The sequence below is a fragment of the Eublepharis macularius genome, chromosome 12, assembly GCF_028583425.1.
Source record: "Eublepharis macularius isolate TG4126 chromosome 12, MPM_Emac_v1.0, whole genome shotgun sequence".
In the NCBI taxonomy this organism is placed as follows: Eukaryota; Metazoa; Chordata; class Lepidosauria; order Squamata; family Eublepharidae; genus Eublepharis; species Eublepharis macularius.
Genome location: NC_072801.1, coordinates 26,709,738 through 26,723,817, shown reverse-complemented (window position 1 = coordinate 26,723,817; position 14,080 = coordinate 26,709,738). Strand labels below are relative to the sequence as shown.

Sequence of the window (14,080 nt, the reverse complement as noted above, 5' to 3'; positions counted from 1 at the left end):
GTTACGTCAGTCCCTCCCCGCGACGGCGCGACCGAAGGGACAAAATACATTTGTGATGCTGAGCGGGGTCCAGACTCCTCCTTTCCCGGTTAGGCAAGATGGCGGCGCCCATGGGCAGGATTTGATGGAACATCAGGGGCAGGGATCTGCACGGAATTTAGAATCTGAGATTGAATTTGGTGGGTAGGAGTCCCCACGGAAGCGGCCAGGCCAGGCTGGTTTAAAGTAAGGGATCCCTGGCACCTGCTGGAGGATTCTGAGCCAGGCTTTTCCTCCAGGAATCTGGAAGATTGCTACCCTTTAACACCCCCCCCCCCAAAAAGAGGATAGAGAAAGCTCCAGATATTGCTGATCTGTCGGATCTTTCTAAGTATTACCTGTCTACCTGAGCACTGATTCCCTTGATTGAAGCTATATAAATATATACACTGCAACAATATATGTATGCAATATCGCAATGGTGTATGTCAGTGTGTATTTTAAAAAGAGAAAGAGTAACCACGTGTAACCTGATACAGTGACGATTTTGAAAGAGAGCGGAGTTTCTGTTGGATGGTTGCTTTTCTTTAACCTCTACAATGTGGCGTGGCAACTTACAGCTCCTACTCTCCAGCATCCCTCTTGCAGTTCGACATCAACGTCCGGTTTTCCGTGTTCGTGGACCAGTATTTTTGCCCCTGAATTTGAGGAAGCCATATACACCGCAACCCGGTAAGACTGCAGGCAGAGCCTGGTTTACCAAAATGAGATTGGGGAGGGGCTATGGTGGTAGATCATCTGCTTGGCGTGCAGAAAGTCCCAGGTTCAAGCCCCGGAATCATCAATTTAAAAGGATCGGATAGATATGGTGGGAAAGCCCTCTGCTTGAGACACTGGAGAGCTGCTGCCAGTCTGAGCAGACTGGCCTTGATGGATTGATGATCTGATTCAGTATAAGGCAGCTTCATGTGTGTGTGTTCATATGAGACTGTCCCCTTCCCTGATCACTCAGGATCTGTATGCTGTAGTTCTCTGAAAACCTGATCCACATAACAAGTTATGAATTGAGCTCATGCATATTTAAATATGCTCTGGTTCTAAGACTCTTAGGGAATCTGATGGTTGGGCAAATTCCCGGTTGAACATCTAGACATGTGATGCTCCTTTATACCAAGTCAGAATCAGACCATTGATCCATTTAGCTCAATGTTAACTACTTCACTTTGACAGCAGCTCTTCAGGTTATCATGCAGAGAAGGGTCTTTCCTGGCAGTCTTTTAATTAGAAAAAATTGGGGAAGTAACTGGTGATCTTCTGCATCAGTAGTTTTCAATCTTTGCAGACTTTAAGGTTCAGGTTTCACTAGGTGGCAGCAAGAGATCTATTGAGGTACAATCATATGACAAGAAATCATGTGACATGAAGAGGCAGAATCACAGTTATGGCCTCACTGGGAACTCTTATGATGCAAGTGCAGGCAGAACATTGGAAGTCTGATTTGCAGAACAGAGCAAAAAGAGAAAAGGCAGAGAACAACACTTGAATGTGAGAATAGCACTAGAGAGCCAATGGGCAAGGAATGTTTATGCCTGAGCCAGGCTCTGCTGGGTGGGGAGAAAGAATGCAAGAGAGAGCTTTGGGGAAGAGTGTTTTGTGCGTCTATGAACCTGCCTGTGCTGAAAAAGAATCCTCTCTACTCCCAAATGAGCTGACTTTGCTATCCTGTTTGTCTTCTGCAGAAAAAGGTAGCCCAAGTGATTAAGGGGCTGGAGTGCCTTTTCTGTGAAGAGAGGCTGAAAATGTTGAGGAAGGATCATGAGGAGGGGGGCAGGGAACAGGACATGACAGAGTATTATAAAATTATGCATGGGGTAGAGAAAGCCGCTAAAGGGAGCTTTTCTCTCTCCTGTAATACTGAAACTTGGGTGCATCCAGTGAAGTTGATGGGCAATAGATTCAGAAAGTGCTAAAGTAATTACTTTTGTTCATTCCATGAGTCAAATGTGAAATTTGCTGCCAGTGGGCATAGTGACAGCCACAGGCATTGATAGCTTTAAAAGGGGATTAGACAAATTGATGAAGGAGAGGTCCATCACTGGCTACTAGCTATGATGACGAAAGGGAACTTCCGCACCTAGAAGGAGTTCATCTCTGAATTCCAGTGCTAGGAGGCAATGTAAAGGGAAGACTTTGGCCTGTATACCTGGTTTGTTGTCCATCCAGGGCAACTGGTTGGCTGCCATGTGAGACAGGATGCTCCAGCAGGGTGTCTCTTAGGTCTTGTCAGTGTGCATACAAAAAAAGGCAGGGGATGTGGCACCTCTACTCTCTCTGCATCATGCGCTTTTGCAGAAGGATGCTAAGGCTCACATCTTGTACTCATGAAGCTGCTGTATGCTGAGTCAAGCCGTTGATCTTTGAAGGGCAGTCCTCTGACTGACAGCAGCTGTCTGGTCAAGGTCTTTCACACCAGCAGTGTCTCCATCTCCTAAACTAAAGATGCCAGGGATCGAACCTGGGACCTTCTGCATGCAAAGTGGATGCTCTGCCTCTGTACCACGGCTCCTCCTGGCGTGTGCTGGTAATGAGACTTTAAAGCAACACATGTGCTGTGGCTCGGTGGTAGATCATCTGCTTGGCGTGCAGAAGGTCCCAGGTCCAATCTTCAGAATCACCAATTAAAAAGGATCAGTTGAAGACTTTGTCTGACTTTTAAATAATAACTTGCTGTGTTTCCCACAAACTATAGACTCTGCAGCTCTGGTGTTGCTTATCAGTTTGTGAAAATGCAGCTGTTTTCTCCTGTTTCGCTGCTAGGGGATACTCTCTTTAAAGCACTTATCTGTAGATAGTGCATCATGGGAGGTGTAGTTCCCTGAGGAGTGGTGCAACAATGCTTGCTAGCTGGTTGGGGAACAGAAATAGCAAATATTTCAAGACACCTAGTTACCCCCTCCAAGTCATATGAAGCTGCCATATACTTAACTAGACCCTTGGTCCATCAAGATCAGTCTTTTCTACTCAGATTGGCAGCTGTTCTTCAGGGTCTCAGGCAGAGGTCTTGCACATCACCTACTGCCTGATCCTTTTCACTGGAGGTGCTGCGATTGAACCCGGGACCTTCTACATGCCAGATGATCTACAAATGAATCACACACCCTCCCCTGAACACTATGCCGATACAACAATACTTTATACTATGTTAGCGAGATTGTGTCATTTGCAAGCAAATTTCATTTATTTAGATACTGCTTTTTTCCCAGTGGTGATCCAAGGTGGCTTACAACTTATCTTCTGTTTTAACTTTACAACAACCCTGGTAAGATGAGAATGACCAGTCCAAATCACTCCAGGGAGGGAGTTCATGGCAAGGCAGGGATTGGAACTTGGGACTCGCAGAACTTAGTCCAGCACTAACCATTCCGCCACACTATTGTAACTGAACTTTTAAAATCGGCAGTTTAGGGTTTTTTGTGGTTTTTTTTACAGTGCAGTTCTTTCCTTTCATGGGTTGGGAGCTTCTTTCTGGAAAAAAACTATTAGTACACACAAATCAATGCTAACAATTAGATGGATTACCTTGAACACTTGAAGTTGCCTTAAAGAGTGGTGGTCAACGGTGTTTCATCAGATTGGAGGGAGGTGTCCAGTGGGGTGCCGCAGGGCTCGGTTTTGGGCCTGGTACTTTTCAATATTTTTATCAATGATCTGTATGAAGGAGTGGAAGGGCTGCTCATTAAATTTGCTGATGATACCAAATTGGGAGGAGTAGCAAACACCCAAGAAGATAGAATTAAAATTCAACAAGACCTGAATACTCTGGAGAAGTGGGCAGCTGTGAATAGGATGCAATTCAACAAAGACAAGTGCACAGTATTACATCTGGGCCACAAAAATGGAAAGCACAAATATTGGATGGGGGATACACTTCTGGGCAGAAGTATATGTGAAAGGGATCTTGGGGTAAGGGTGGACTGTAAACTAAATATGAGCAGTCAGTGTGATGCGGTGGCAAAAAAGGCTAATTCAATCTTGGGTTGTATCAAAGGGACCATAGTGTCGAAATTGCAGGAGGTCATAGCCCCTCTCTATACTGCCTTGGTCAGGCCACACCTGGAGTATTGTGTGCAGTTCTGGAGGCCTCACTTCAAAAAGGATGGGGACAAAATTGAGAGGGTGCAGAGGAGAGCGATGAGGATGATCAGGGGTCTGGAGACTGAGCCCTATGAGGAAAGGCTGAGGGCCTTGGGAATGTTTAGTTTGGAGAAGAGGAGGTTGAGGGGGGACATGATTGCTCTCTTTAAATATCTGAAAGGCTGTCATTTGGAGGAGGGCAAGGAGCTGTTCCAGTTGGCAGCAGAGGGTAGGACCCGAAGCAATGGGCTTAAATTACATGCACAAAGGTACCGGCTGGATATTAGGAAAAACTTTTTCACAGTCAGAGTAGTTCAAAAGCGGAATCAGCTGCCTAGGGAGGTGGTGAGCTCCCCCTCACTGGCAGTTTTCAAGAAGAGGCTGGATGAATACTTGTCAGAGATGCTTTAGGCTGATCCTGCACTGGGCAGGGGGTTGGACTAGATGGTCTGTATGGCCCCTTCCAACTCTATGATTCTGTGATTCTAATACTGAATCAGGCTTTTGGTCCATCCTCTGCCCAGACTGGCAGCAGCTCTCCAGGGTCGTAGGTAGAGTTCTTTCACATCACTTTTTTTCACATCCTTTTTTCACCAGAGATGCCAGTGATTGAGCCTGCTACCTTTTTTATGGCAAGCAGCCATGGCCACCTCCCCTTCAACAGAAAGATGTGTGTAAAGACAGGTGGATGGAGGACAAGCATTCAGTCTCTGAATATCTTTGAAGGGAAAATATGTACTCTCTTTACTAGAGCTGCAGAGAAAGAAATGATTGTAGAGGTGTGCACTAAAAAAACCCAGTATTTTTCTGATTCAGGTATCTGGATTACCATATATATTCAGTATTACCAATATTCAGGTCCAAAAATACTACTATAGTATTCGGATTTGGGTTTTATTTGGAATTCTAAATATATTCAGTTCTATTACTCCTTATGAAAGAATCATTCCTGGGGACTGCTCGGGTCCTACCTGTCCATTAAAGATCCTCCCCAAGTTTCAAGTGAATTGGCCAAGGGGTCCAATTTTATGGACCCCCCAGCCATTCTCCATTATTTCCCATGTAGAGAAATAATTATCCATTGCGGTCTCCAGGGCAAACGCCTAAAAAAGAGCCATAGCCAAACATACACGAGCAACTGCACTGGCCAATCCTCCCAATGCAAACAGAATCAACAAATCTGAGCAAAATCAATGCCAAACCAGAGAATCCCAGCAGACCCAATGCCAAACCAGAGAATCCCAGCAGAATCAAACCAAAGCAAAGGATACTGTTACAAGCCCAAGAGAACCAGTGTCACTCACAGATGCAAGGCAGAACCCAGGGCCAATGCAAGTCCAACAGAACCAACATAAAACCAGAGAATCCTATCACCTGAACTGGCAAGCCAGTAGTACCAAGGCAGCCACCCAGACCTGGCAATGGCATATGGCAAGCAAGCGACACTGACACACACATTCGCACAGTAACATTGTCTTCCTTAGTCCTCCTCTTGGAGCCTAAGAAACCTGCAAAGGGGGAAAAAACAAGCTGCTGCAACCTTTAAAATATGATTCCCAGATATTCCGGAATATATCTGGTTGATTTGGTATTATAAATACTCTTTTATCTAAATATACTCACATATATCCATATAAGACAGATGTATCCGAATAATACCAAATATTTATTTATTTAATTCGGCTTATATCCCCCACTTCCCACAAGTGGACTCAGGGTGGCTTCCAACAAAGATAAACAAAACATACAATAAAAATATCATAACCACATGAGCCAAATAACATGAAAAAAGGATAGGCACCACTAAGCAAATCAGGCTACTGCAAGATCACTATAAACCACGGGCACTGCCATGATATAAATCCAGGGCAGCTGCAAAAGGAGGGCCTGGCAGTCAGAAAGGGGGACAAAATGCTGGCTCCTAATCAAAGGCCCGATGGAACTTAAATGTTTTTTGGTATATTTTTAAACCAGATATACCAAAACACACATCCCTAAATGGATGCAGTGTAGAATGAGGGCATGCCTAAATATCTAATTACTTTGTTTCACTCTTGGTTGTGTTTTTGTGATTGCTTTATTGTTGTGGCTTAATTTTAATTTATATCTTGCTTTTTAACTCTGAAGCTGCTTCAAACTGAAGTGAGGAGGTGGGATATAGAACACTTTAAAGAAACAGCCCATTGATTTCCGCGGACCTAGGCAAACCTTGTACATATTTCAGTTTTGTGTATGGTGCATGAGATGCATATGTTTTGTTTGGATACTGACCAGAGATATTTTTGCCCTTGCAGAAAGGAAGAGGTTTTACCAGAATGTTAGCATCTGTCAAGGTGAAGGTGAGCTTTCCCCCGCAATTGTAATCTTTCAGCTGTCATCTAAATGCCTGGAATATAGTTATCTGGATCCTCCTCTATCCTGTCTGAAGGTGGCTTAGCCTGATAGCTTGAGGGGACATTCAGTGCCCCCATCTGGATTAAACTGAATGCATGGTTAGGAGAATGATAGGCTTGGATGATAGGATTTAGGCAGGGAGTTGTGAACTCAACAGTTACATTATGCAGAAGTTTGAGCTTCAGCATTATGAATTGTTGTTTCATAAAAACAACCCCTACTCTCCCAGCTACATTTCTAGTCCTTGTGGCTAGAAAGATAAGCTAGAAAATATGCAAGCAATGTCTGGTGAAGTCTCTGAAGTCAGAGGGAAAGATGAGCATCTTTGCCAGCGATTTAGCAGAAGCAGAATAAATGGCAAAATGAGAAGTAATTATATGCAAATATACTTGATTTGCATAATTATATGCAAATATGTCAGCTTTAGATGATGCCAAACTTTGGATTTTTCTTTCTAAGAGCAGAGTATAGGAGGCCCTAGACATAAAGGTTTATAAGGTCCTGCCCACATAAAACTTCTTGCATCAAAATCAGAATCTTGAAAGAACTCACATTTTCATAGCATTGATGGCCAGACTTACTGAATGTCAGTTGCAGTCTTTCTTAGGAGCTGACTACTAAGTAGATTAGCTCCTGGTGAATCTGGATTGCCCAAACCCTACATTGTTATCCTAGCTGCGGAGCTGGTAGCTTTAAAAAAAGTTCTTAAACCTTTCTCCTTTCTCCTGCAGGAGGCTTCGAAATCAACCTGGACCATCGGAAGCTGAAAACCCCACAAGGAACACTCTTCACGGTGCCCAACAAGACCCTGGCGCTGGCAGTGGCGACGGAGTGGGACTCCCAGCAGGACACCATCAAATTCTTCACCATGCACCTGGCAAGTCAAACAGATCTTTTTCTGTTATATTCTTATCCTGCCTTTTCTCTGCAAAGAACACAAACAGAAGAAGCTCCCCTGGTATCAGAACTGGAACTAAAGGTGGAAACCCACAATCAAGGGAATCAAAAACCGTCTATCAGGTAAAATGTATATATAAATATATTATTAAAGGTGCAAAGTGACTAAGTGCTTATGTATAGCTATATATAAATACAAATACAAAATTATTTACAAATCCATTCAAAACATCTTAGATAGAATCCACAATAAATAGCATATACAAAAATAGAAAGTCAGCCAGCATAGTCCATTCAATCTGATGCAATAGATATAAGTCCAAATGCACATTTGAATACCTTCTGTTTGTTTTTCTTTTTCTTTGCAGGTGCACAGAAGAAGGGCGTTCTTGAAGGAAACACTGAAGCCAACAGGTAAGAAACCGCAAATTCTAATCTCTTAACCTATTTTCTTTTGCAGTGGAACTGTAATGACAGAAGAAAAAATATCCCCAAGGACCCGACAAAGGGCTGCGCATGGCCAAGATGTGAGGAGGGCCGATACTTAAACATGAGAGAATCCAAATGTTTGTGCTGATGTATGGTGGATCGGGTATATGACTCCTGAAGAATTCCTTGTATGAAACAAACGTAAGATTAGTCGGCCCCTTGTTGGGTCCTTGGGGATATTTTTTCCGCTGTGATTACGGTTCAACCTGCAAAAGAAAATAGGTTAAGAGGTTAGAGTTTGTCTGTGGATTCTTACCTGTTGGCTTTGGTGTTTCCTTCGAGAACACCCTTCTTCTGTGCATCTGCAAAGAAAAAGAAAAACAAACAGAAGGTTTTCAAACGTGTATTTGGACTTCTATTTATTGCATCAGATTGAATGGACTATTCTGGCTGACTTTCTATTATTGTATATGCTATTTATTGTGGATTGTGGATGCTATCTAAGATGTTTTGAATGGATTTGTAAATAATTTTGTATTTGTATTTATATTATATCTGTACATTAGCACTTAGTCACTTTGCACCTTTAATAATATATTTATACTATATTTATATATGTGATAGACTGTTTTTGATTCCCTTGGTCATGGGTTTCCATGTTTAGTTCCTTTTCTCTGCAAAGGTCAGGGCTGCAAAGATAGTTTTCACCCCCACCCCACCAGCAACTTTATCCTCACAATAAGTAATGGCTGAGTTTTGGATTTGAAATACAAGATTGCTATTGTGGCTGGTAAGCTCCCCTTGAGATGGGGGAACAAGGCATGCTGGGAGTTGTAGTCTCTGCAGGCAGAAGTTTTCCCAGTTTAGCTGCTGTAGAACACTTGAGTGTTTGCCATAGATCTCTGCATGTTACCAAGGTCTCTGAATTTATTTTAAGCAGCACAACAGTTCATGTGATTCATTGTCCAGATCTACCAGGTTTCTGTGACTCATGTGATCTCATGTTCACATGGAGCTGCCTTGTATTGAGTCAGGCAGTTGGTCTACCGAGGTCAGTCTTGTCTGCTCTGACTAGCAGTGGTTCTCCAGGCTCTCATAGAGAGCTCCATCACCTCTCCTGTTATGTGAAGAAGTCATCTGTGATTCACGAAAGATCATATGGAAAGATATGCTGTTAATTTTCTAGATGCGACTTGATTTTAGTTCTATTTGGCTTTAAAGGGCTCCAAGTCTGCAGTTATTAGGGTATGCCATTGCAGGCAACCTCAGTCCCCTTTGTGGAGGACTGAGGTTGCCTGCAATGGCGTACCCTAATAACTGCGGACCTGGAGCCCTTTATATTTATAACCCACCCTTCTTGCCACCCCTTTGGTGGCAAGAAGGGTGGGTTATAAATGGTCATGTAATATACGCAGATCCATGGCTTTAGAAATGGTTTCCAAAATGTTTCAGGCCATACGTAACTAAGGATACAATAATAAAAATAGTGGTGGCTGAATATTGATCACTGTCAACTCTGTTCTGTTTATTACGGTCAAAGACTAGCATAACACAGAAACAAGAAATTACACTACCCTAAAATACGATTTAACTCCAAAGAAGGTTCAAAGTTCTTCACATGCTTGATCACTGCAATCCTTTCAACAACCCTGTGAGGGAGGCTGGCATTGTTTTCTCCCAGTTTAGAGAGAAAGGAGAAACATAGGCCATCTTGCAGAAGGTGAGATTTGAATCAGGGGCTTGCTGGTTCATAGCTGAGTCTCTCTTCCCATGTTAATAATCTTTCCCTCGCTTTTCAGACGACCTTATGCAACACAGCTCTAGACAATCCATCACAGCGAAGCAAAGAGCAGCTCATCAGGGCAGCTGTGAAGTTCTTAGAGACGGACACAATATGGTACGAACACTTCTGGAATTTGTTCCGGGCTGGGGATCTAGAAGTCTCTTAAATTAGCATGTTAGGAAACAGGACAAACCTAAAGATTGGGGGTGAGCTGGAGGGGCAGAGAGCGGGAGAGAAAAACAGGGCAACAGGTGCACTCTGAGTGGAACTAAAAAGAAATCTGCTGACTGGCTGCGCTTTCTTTTTGGTTTTTGGGGTATCCCAGCTACCGGATGGAGGAGCCCCCTGCCTTGGTGGAATTGCAGAAAAATGAGTGGGATCCTGTAGTTGTGTGGGCAGAAAAAAGGTGAGTGTAAAAGAAAACGCGCCCAAAGAAATAAACTTGTCTCTCATCTTCCCCCCTCCCCCCGAATACTGATGGCTCATAACTCAACCAGAGTTAAAACTTTGTTTGTTGAGACATGATGGGGAGTGGAGGGCCAAAGGAGGGTGGTTAGAGCTTGTGATGCAAACATTTTATTTCTCCTAGGTATTTGAGCCAAGGAGATGTAGTGGTTAAGAGTGTCATACTAAGATCTGGGAAGCTCAAGTTTGAACCCTGCTCTATCATGGAAACTTGCTGTGTGACTTTAGGCTAGTCACAGTCTTTCTGCCTGACCTACTTCACGGGGTTGTTGTGAGGATAAAATGGAAGAGAGAAGAAAAACATAAGCCACTTTGGGTCCCCATTGGGGAGAAAGGCATGATATAAATGAAGTAAATTAAAATTTAAAAAATTAAAATTTGGCCTTCTAGGGGAGGCTCAGGGTAGGATGGAAGCACAGAATAGAGTAGGGGGGGTCCTCTGCTTTGCTGCCAACGTTTTTAATCCAGTGATCTTACACTTCTAGTAGCTGAGGCATTTTCTTTTTTTTCTCCAATTAAAATTGGGTGCACCCTTTGCTCTTATGACTAAAAGAATTATTCATCTGTTCAGACCCACCCTCCCAGTTCCAGCATGAGTAATTAATCTAGATGCGCCTGATTGGAAGGAGGCAAACCCAGAACAAGGATTCATGCAGAGACATGATGGGCAGCCTCTTCTGAAGGCTGGCAGTTTTCCTGAGTATTGAAATGTATTCAAGTACAATGCAAATAGGTGGCAAATTTTAGCCATGCCAAGTGGAACCTGATTGGAAGGAGCAGGCAGCTTCTTCCGGCGGGTACTTCTGCTGCTTCTCCTTAGCAGAGACTGTTAGAATGTCCCGATTGTTTCCAAAACAATAGTGGTGTAGCATGACCCACACCCAACAGAAAGAGGTGAGGCCCGAGCAATGAAGCATGCATAGAAGCAGTGGGCAGCTCTCGTGGGTTGGTGCTTTGGGCTCAAAGAAGCCTCCAAACGATTAAGTTTATTTCTCTTGGTGTGCTGACAGTTCCTCTTGGGAACTGCTGTTCTAAGGCAGCTCTGGAAGAAATTTAGTTCATAATAACATTTGATTTATATACCGCCCTTCTGGGCAACTGAACAGCCACTCAGAGTGGTTTACAAAGTATGTTATTATTATCCCCACAACAAACACCCTGTGGGGTGGGTGGAGCTGAGAGAGCTCTGGAGGAGCTAGGACTGATCCAAGGTCACCCAGCTGGCTTCAAGCAGAGGAGTGGGGAATCAAGCCCGGTTCTCCAGATTAGAGTCCTGCCACTCTTAACCACTACACCAAACTGGCTCTCATCTGTTTATTATTATTATTTCGATTTATAAACCGCCCATCCTCAGGGGCTCTGTTGTGGCGCTACTGGATCACTTTGGCTTAATTCAGATCCTCCGGATATAACCTGTGCCCTTTTCATTTTCCTTCCTGCTCCCCCAACCAGGTACGATGTAGTCATTGGCTCTTCAACAAGCATTTTGGGTCCCAGCATCCCGCAGAGCACCAAAGACACCTTCATCAGCCACCTGGCATCCTATAACACCTGGGCTTTGCATGGTACGGACAGGGCTGTCGCCCAGCTTTTTCATTGCCTGCTGCCAGTCGTTCCCCTACCTGGACATTTCTCATTTGGGGTAGATTTCATAGTAAATTGGAAGCATCCTTCCTGAGATGAAACATCCTGAGTCCCAATCCTGCTGTGGAGAGGTGGGTTCAGATTTGAAATGGGGGAGCAAAGATGGAGGAATCTTGCCTCTCCATCTGAAATGTGTGTGAAACTTTCAGATCAATGTCTGGTAAAAACTGTTATTTTTGCGACCTGGGAAGTTGGTGGCAGTGGCCACTTCTTGCCTGCTGATGTTCAGCAATGGCATACTGGTTAGTGTTAGGGTAGGAGCGTGGAGACCTGGATTCAAACTCTCACTCTGCTATGAACCTCACTGGGTGATCTTGGGCCCATTGCTTTCTTAGCTTGGCCAACCTTACAGGGTTGTGGTGAAGATAAACGAATGAGAGGAGGACCATGAGTGTTCTGACCTGAAGCTCTTGGAGGAAGTTACACTATCCATTTATCTTATAGTTTTCCTAAGATTTTTATGCCCTGCCTTCTGATTTACAAGTGCAGCAGTTAACCTTTTCCTGACTGGATGAGAGTGTTGTTATGCAAGTAATTTGTTTGGTTTGGGATATTTCCCATTTTGCCAGGCATAGAATACATGATCACACAACTGAAGTCTCTGATTCTCGCAATGGGCCTCCTGGACAAACACCTGACAGTGGAGCAAGCTGTCCTTCTGTCCCGCCTCGAGGAAGAATACCAGGTGACTCTCATCCCAGCCTAGATCTGCAATTTGAATAGCTGCCCCTCAGTCTTTAGACCGGTGGTGGTGGTGGTGGAGGGGTTCCCAGCCATGCTGTTCTTGGAGATGCTGCGTGCCGAGTGGCTGTCTTCATTTTAAAGCTGTGGAAGGGTTCAGGGCCTCTTATGTGAGGAATGGACTCGTAGTGACTGAACGGGGATTGAATCTTCCTCTACTTGTTTGGGAGGCCTTGAGTAAGGTGCCTCAGTTCTTTCTGTGCACTGGGCTATGATGTCCCTTAGATTCCTCTCCCCAAACACAGAACTGTCGTTCTGGGCAAAAAAGTTGAATCTATGTTCACTGATGATGCAAATGAAAGCGTATTTGTATGCATTACCTTATCTTGAATAATTCAGTTTGCTTCTGCTAGGCTTGGCCCCCTTGAAGTGTGTTATAAATTATGCACATCAGTTACCTATTTGCATGATTTACATTCTTTCAGCCAGTGAAGAGATGAGGAGAATTGCTACGTGCATAAGTGTCAGCTCTTATCTACTAAAATAAATTGATTCCCCTACCCCCCTTCACTGGGTTTCAAGTTCATCTTCCCAGCCAGCAAGGCTAGAAATTTGCTTTTCTCCAACAGGAAAACTAGCATTGTTTAGGATCCCAACTTCTGTGTGTAATGTTAATTTTTGTGCTGGCATGGGGTGGTCGTTGAATAGATGCAGCCTTCGACCGTAAGAATACCAGGTTCTTCCACGTAAGGGCAGTTAGTCTGATGGATGAAAGAAGGACTGCAAAAACATTTTGTAACATGGTATGGAAGATGCTAGACAATTTAGGGGAGCAAACCTACTCAGGTGTACTCAGAAGTCCCATGTAATTCAGTGCAGCTTACTCCCAGGAAAGTGCTCTTAGAATTGCACACACAGACAGCCAAAGGCAAAATCCTGCATTTATTCGTTTTAAAGCCCAGTTCTGTACTAACTCCTTTTCCTTCTGGCTTATGTAAGCCCTGTGCACACAACCCCTCTGTGAACTAATTGAATGCACAGAGAGGGAGAGGGAGCATGGGCATGCTTGCCCAGTTTCCCTTCCTCCTTGTGACTGCCCTCTCATGAGCGCTGTGCCTACATGTGGAGGATGCCTCCCTTCCCATGATCAGCAACATTTGAAAAGCAGTGTCCCCAATCATGCAGAAGGGAGCGTGTGCATGAACACAGCCTTCCCTGGGTAGATGCTATGCTCACGAAGTGATGAGCATGTGGAGGTAACGGGCAGGGTTAGTGAGCTCATGCCTGCTCTCCCTCTCTGCACTTTCAGTCAACATGTGGAGGGGTTGTGTGTACATGTTACAGCTTGGCACAAGAGAAGGAATGGAGAATGGGTCCCAGACCAGAGATGCTTACCTGAACAAAACAAAAGCTTAGTTAAAGAACACTCAGACCAGCAGGACATAACTGGGAATTACTGGGCTGAGGGGTAAAGCATCTGCTTTGCATGAGGTACATTCCAGGTTCAATCCCCAGGCTCTTCAGTGAAGGAATCTTGGATAGCTGGTGCTGAAAAAGACCCTGGAAAGCCACTGCCAATCATAGGAGACCCTATAGGGGAGCTAATGGCTCCTTCCCCAAAGCTGAGGGATCAGTCACATTTTTTGAGGATGTGACTCTTTTCAGAGCAGAGGA

The 14,080-nt window shown here is 44.2% G+C and overlaps 1 protein-coding gene across 1 annotated transcript in view; it reads left to right on the top strand.

Annotated features, from left to right (window-relative positions):
* The first annotated feature begins 92 nt into the window (after positions 1 to 92).
* ATPAF2 (ATP synthase mitochondrial F1 complex assembly factor 2) overlaps positions 93 to 14,080 on the top strand; it is a 15,077-nt gene continuing 1,089 nt past the window's right edge. The window contains exons 1-7 of the mRNA XM_054995515.1: positions 93 to 711; positions 6,408 to 6,452; positions 7,239 to 7,384; positions 9,633 to 9,730; positions 9,942 to 10,022; positions 11,534 to 11,646; positions 12,295 to 12,410. Coding sequence (XP_054851490.1) covers positions 579 to 711; positions 6,408 to 6,452; positions 7,239 to 7,384; positions 9,633 to 9,730; positions 9,942 to 10,022; positions 11,534 to 11,646; positions 12,295 to 12,410 — 732 coding nt within the window. The 5' untranslated portion in view covers positions 93 to 578. The remainder of the gene's footprint in view (positions 712 to 6,407; positions 6,453 to 7,238; positions 7,385 to 9,632; positions 9,731 to 9,941; positions 10,023 to 11,533; positions 11,647 to 12,294; positions 12,411 to 14,080) is intronic.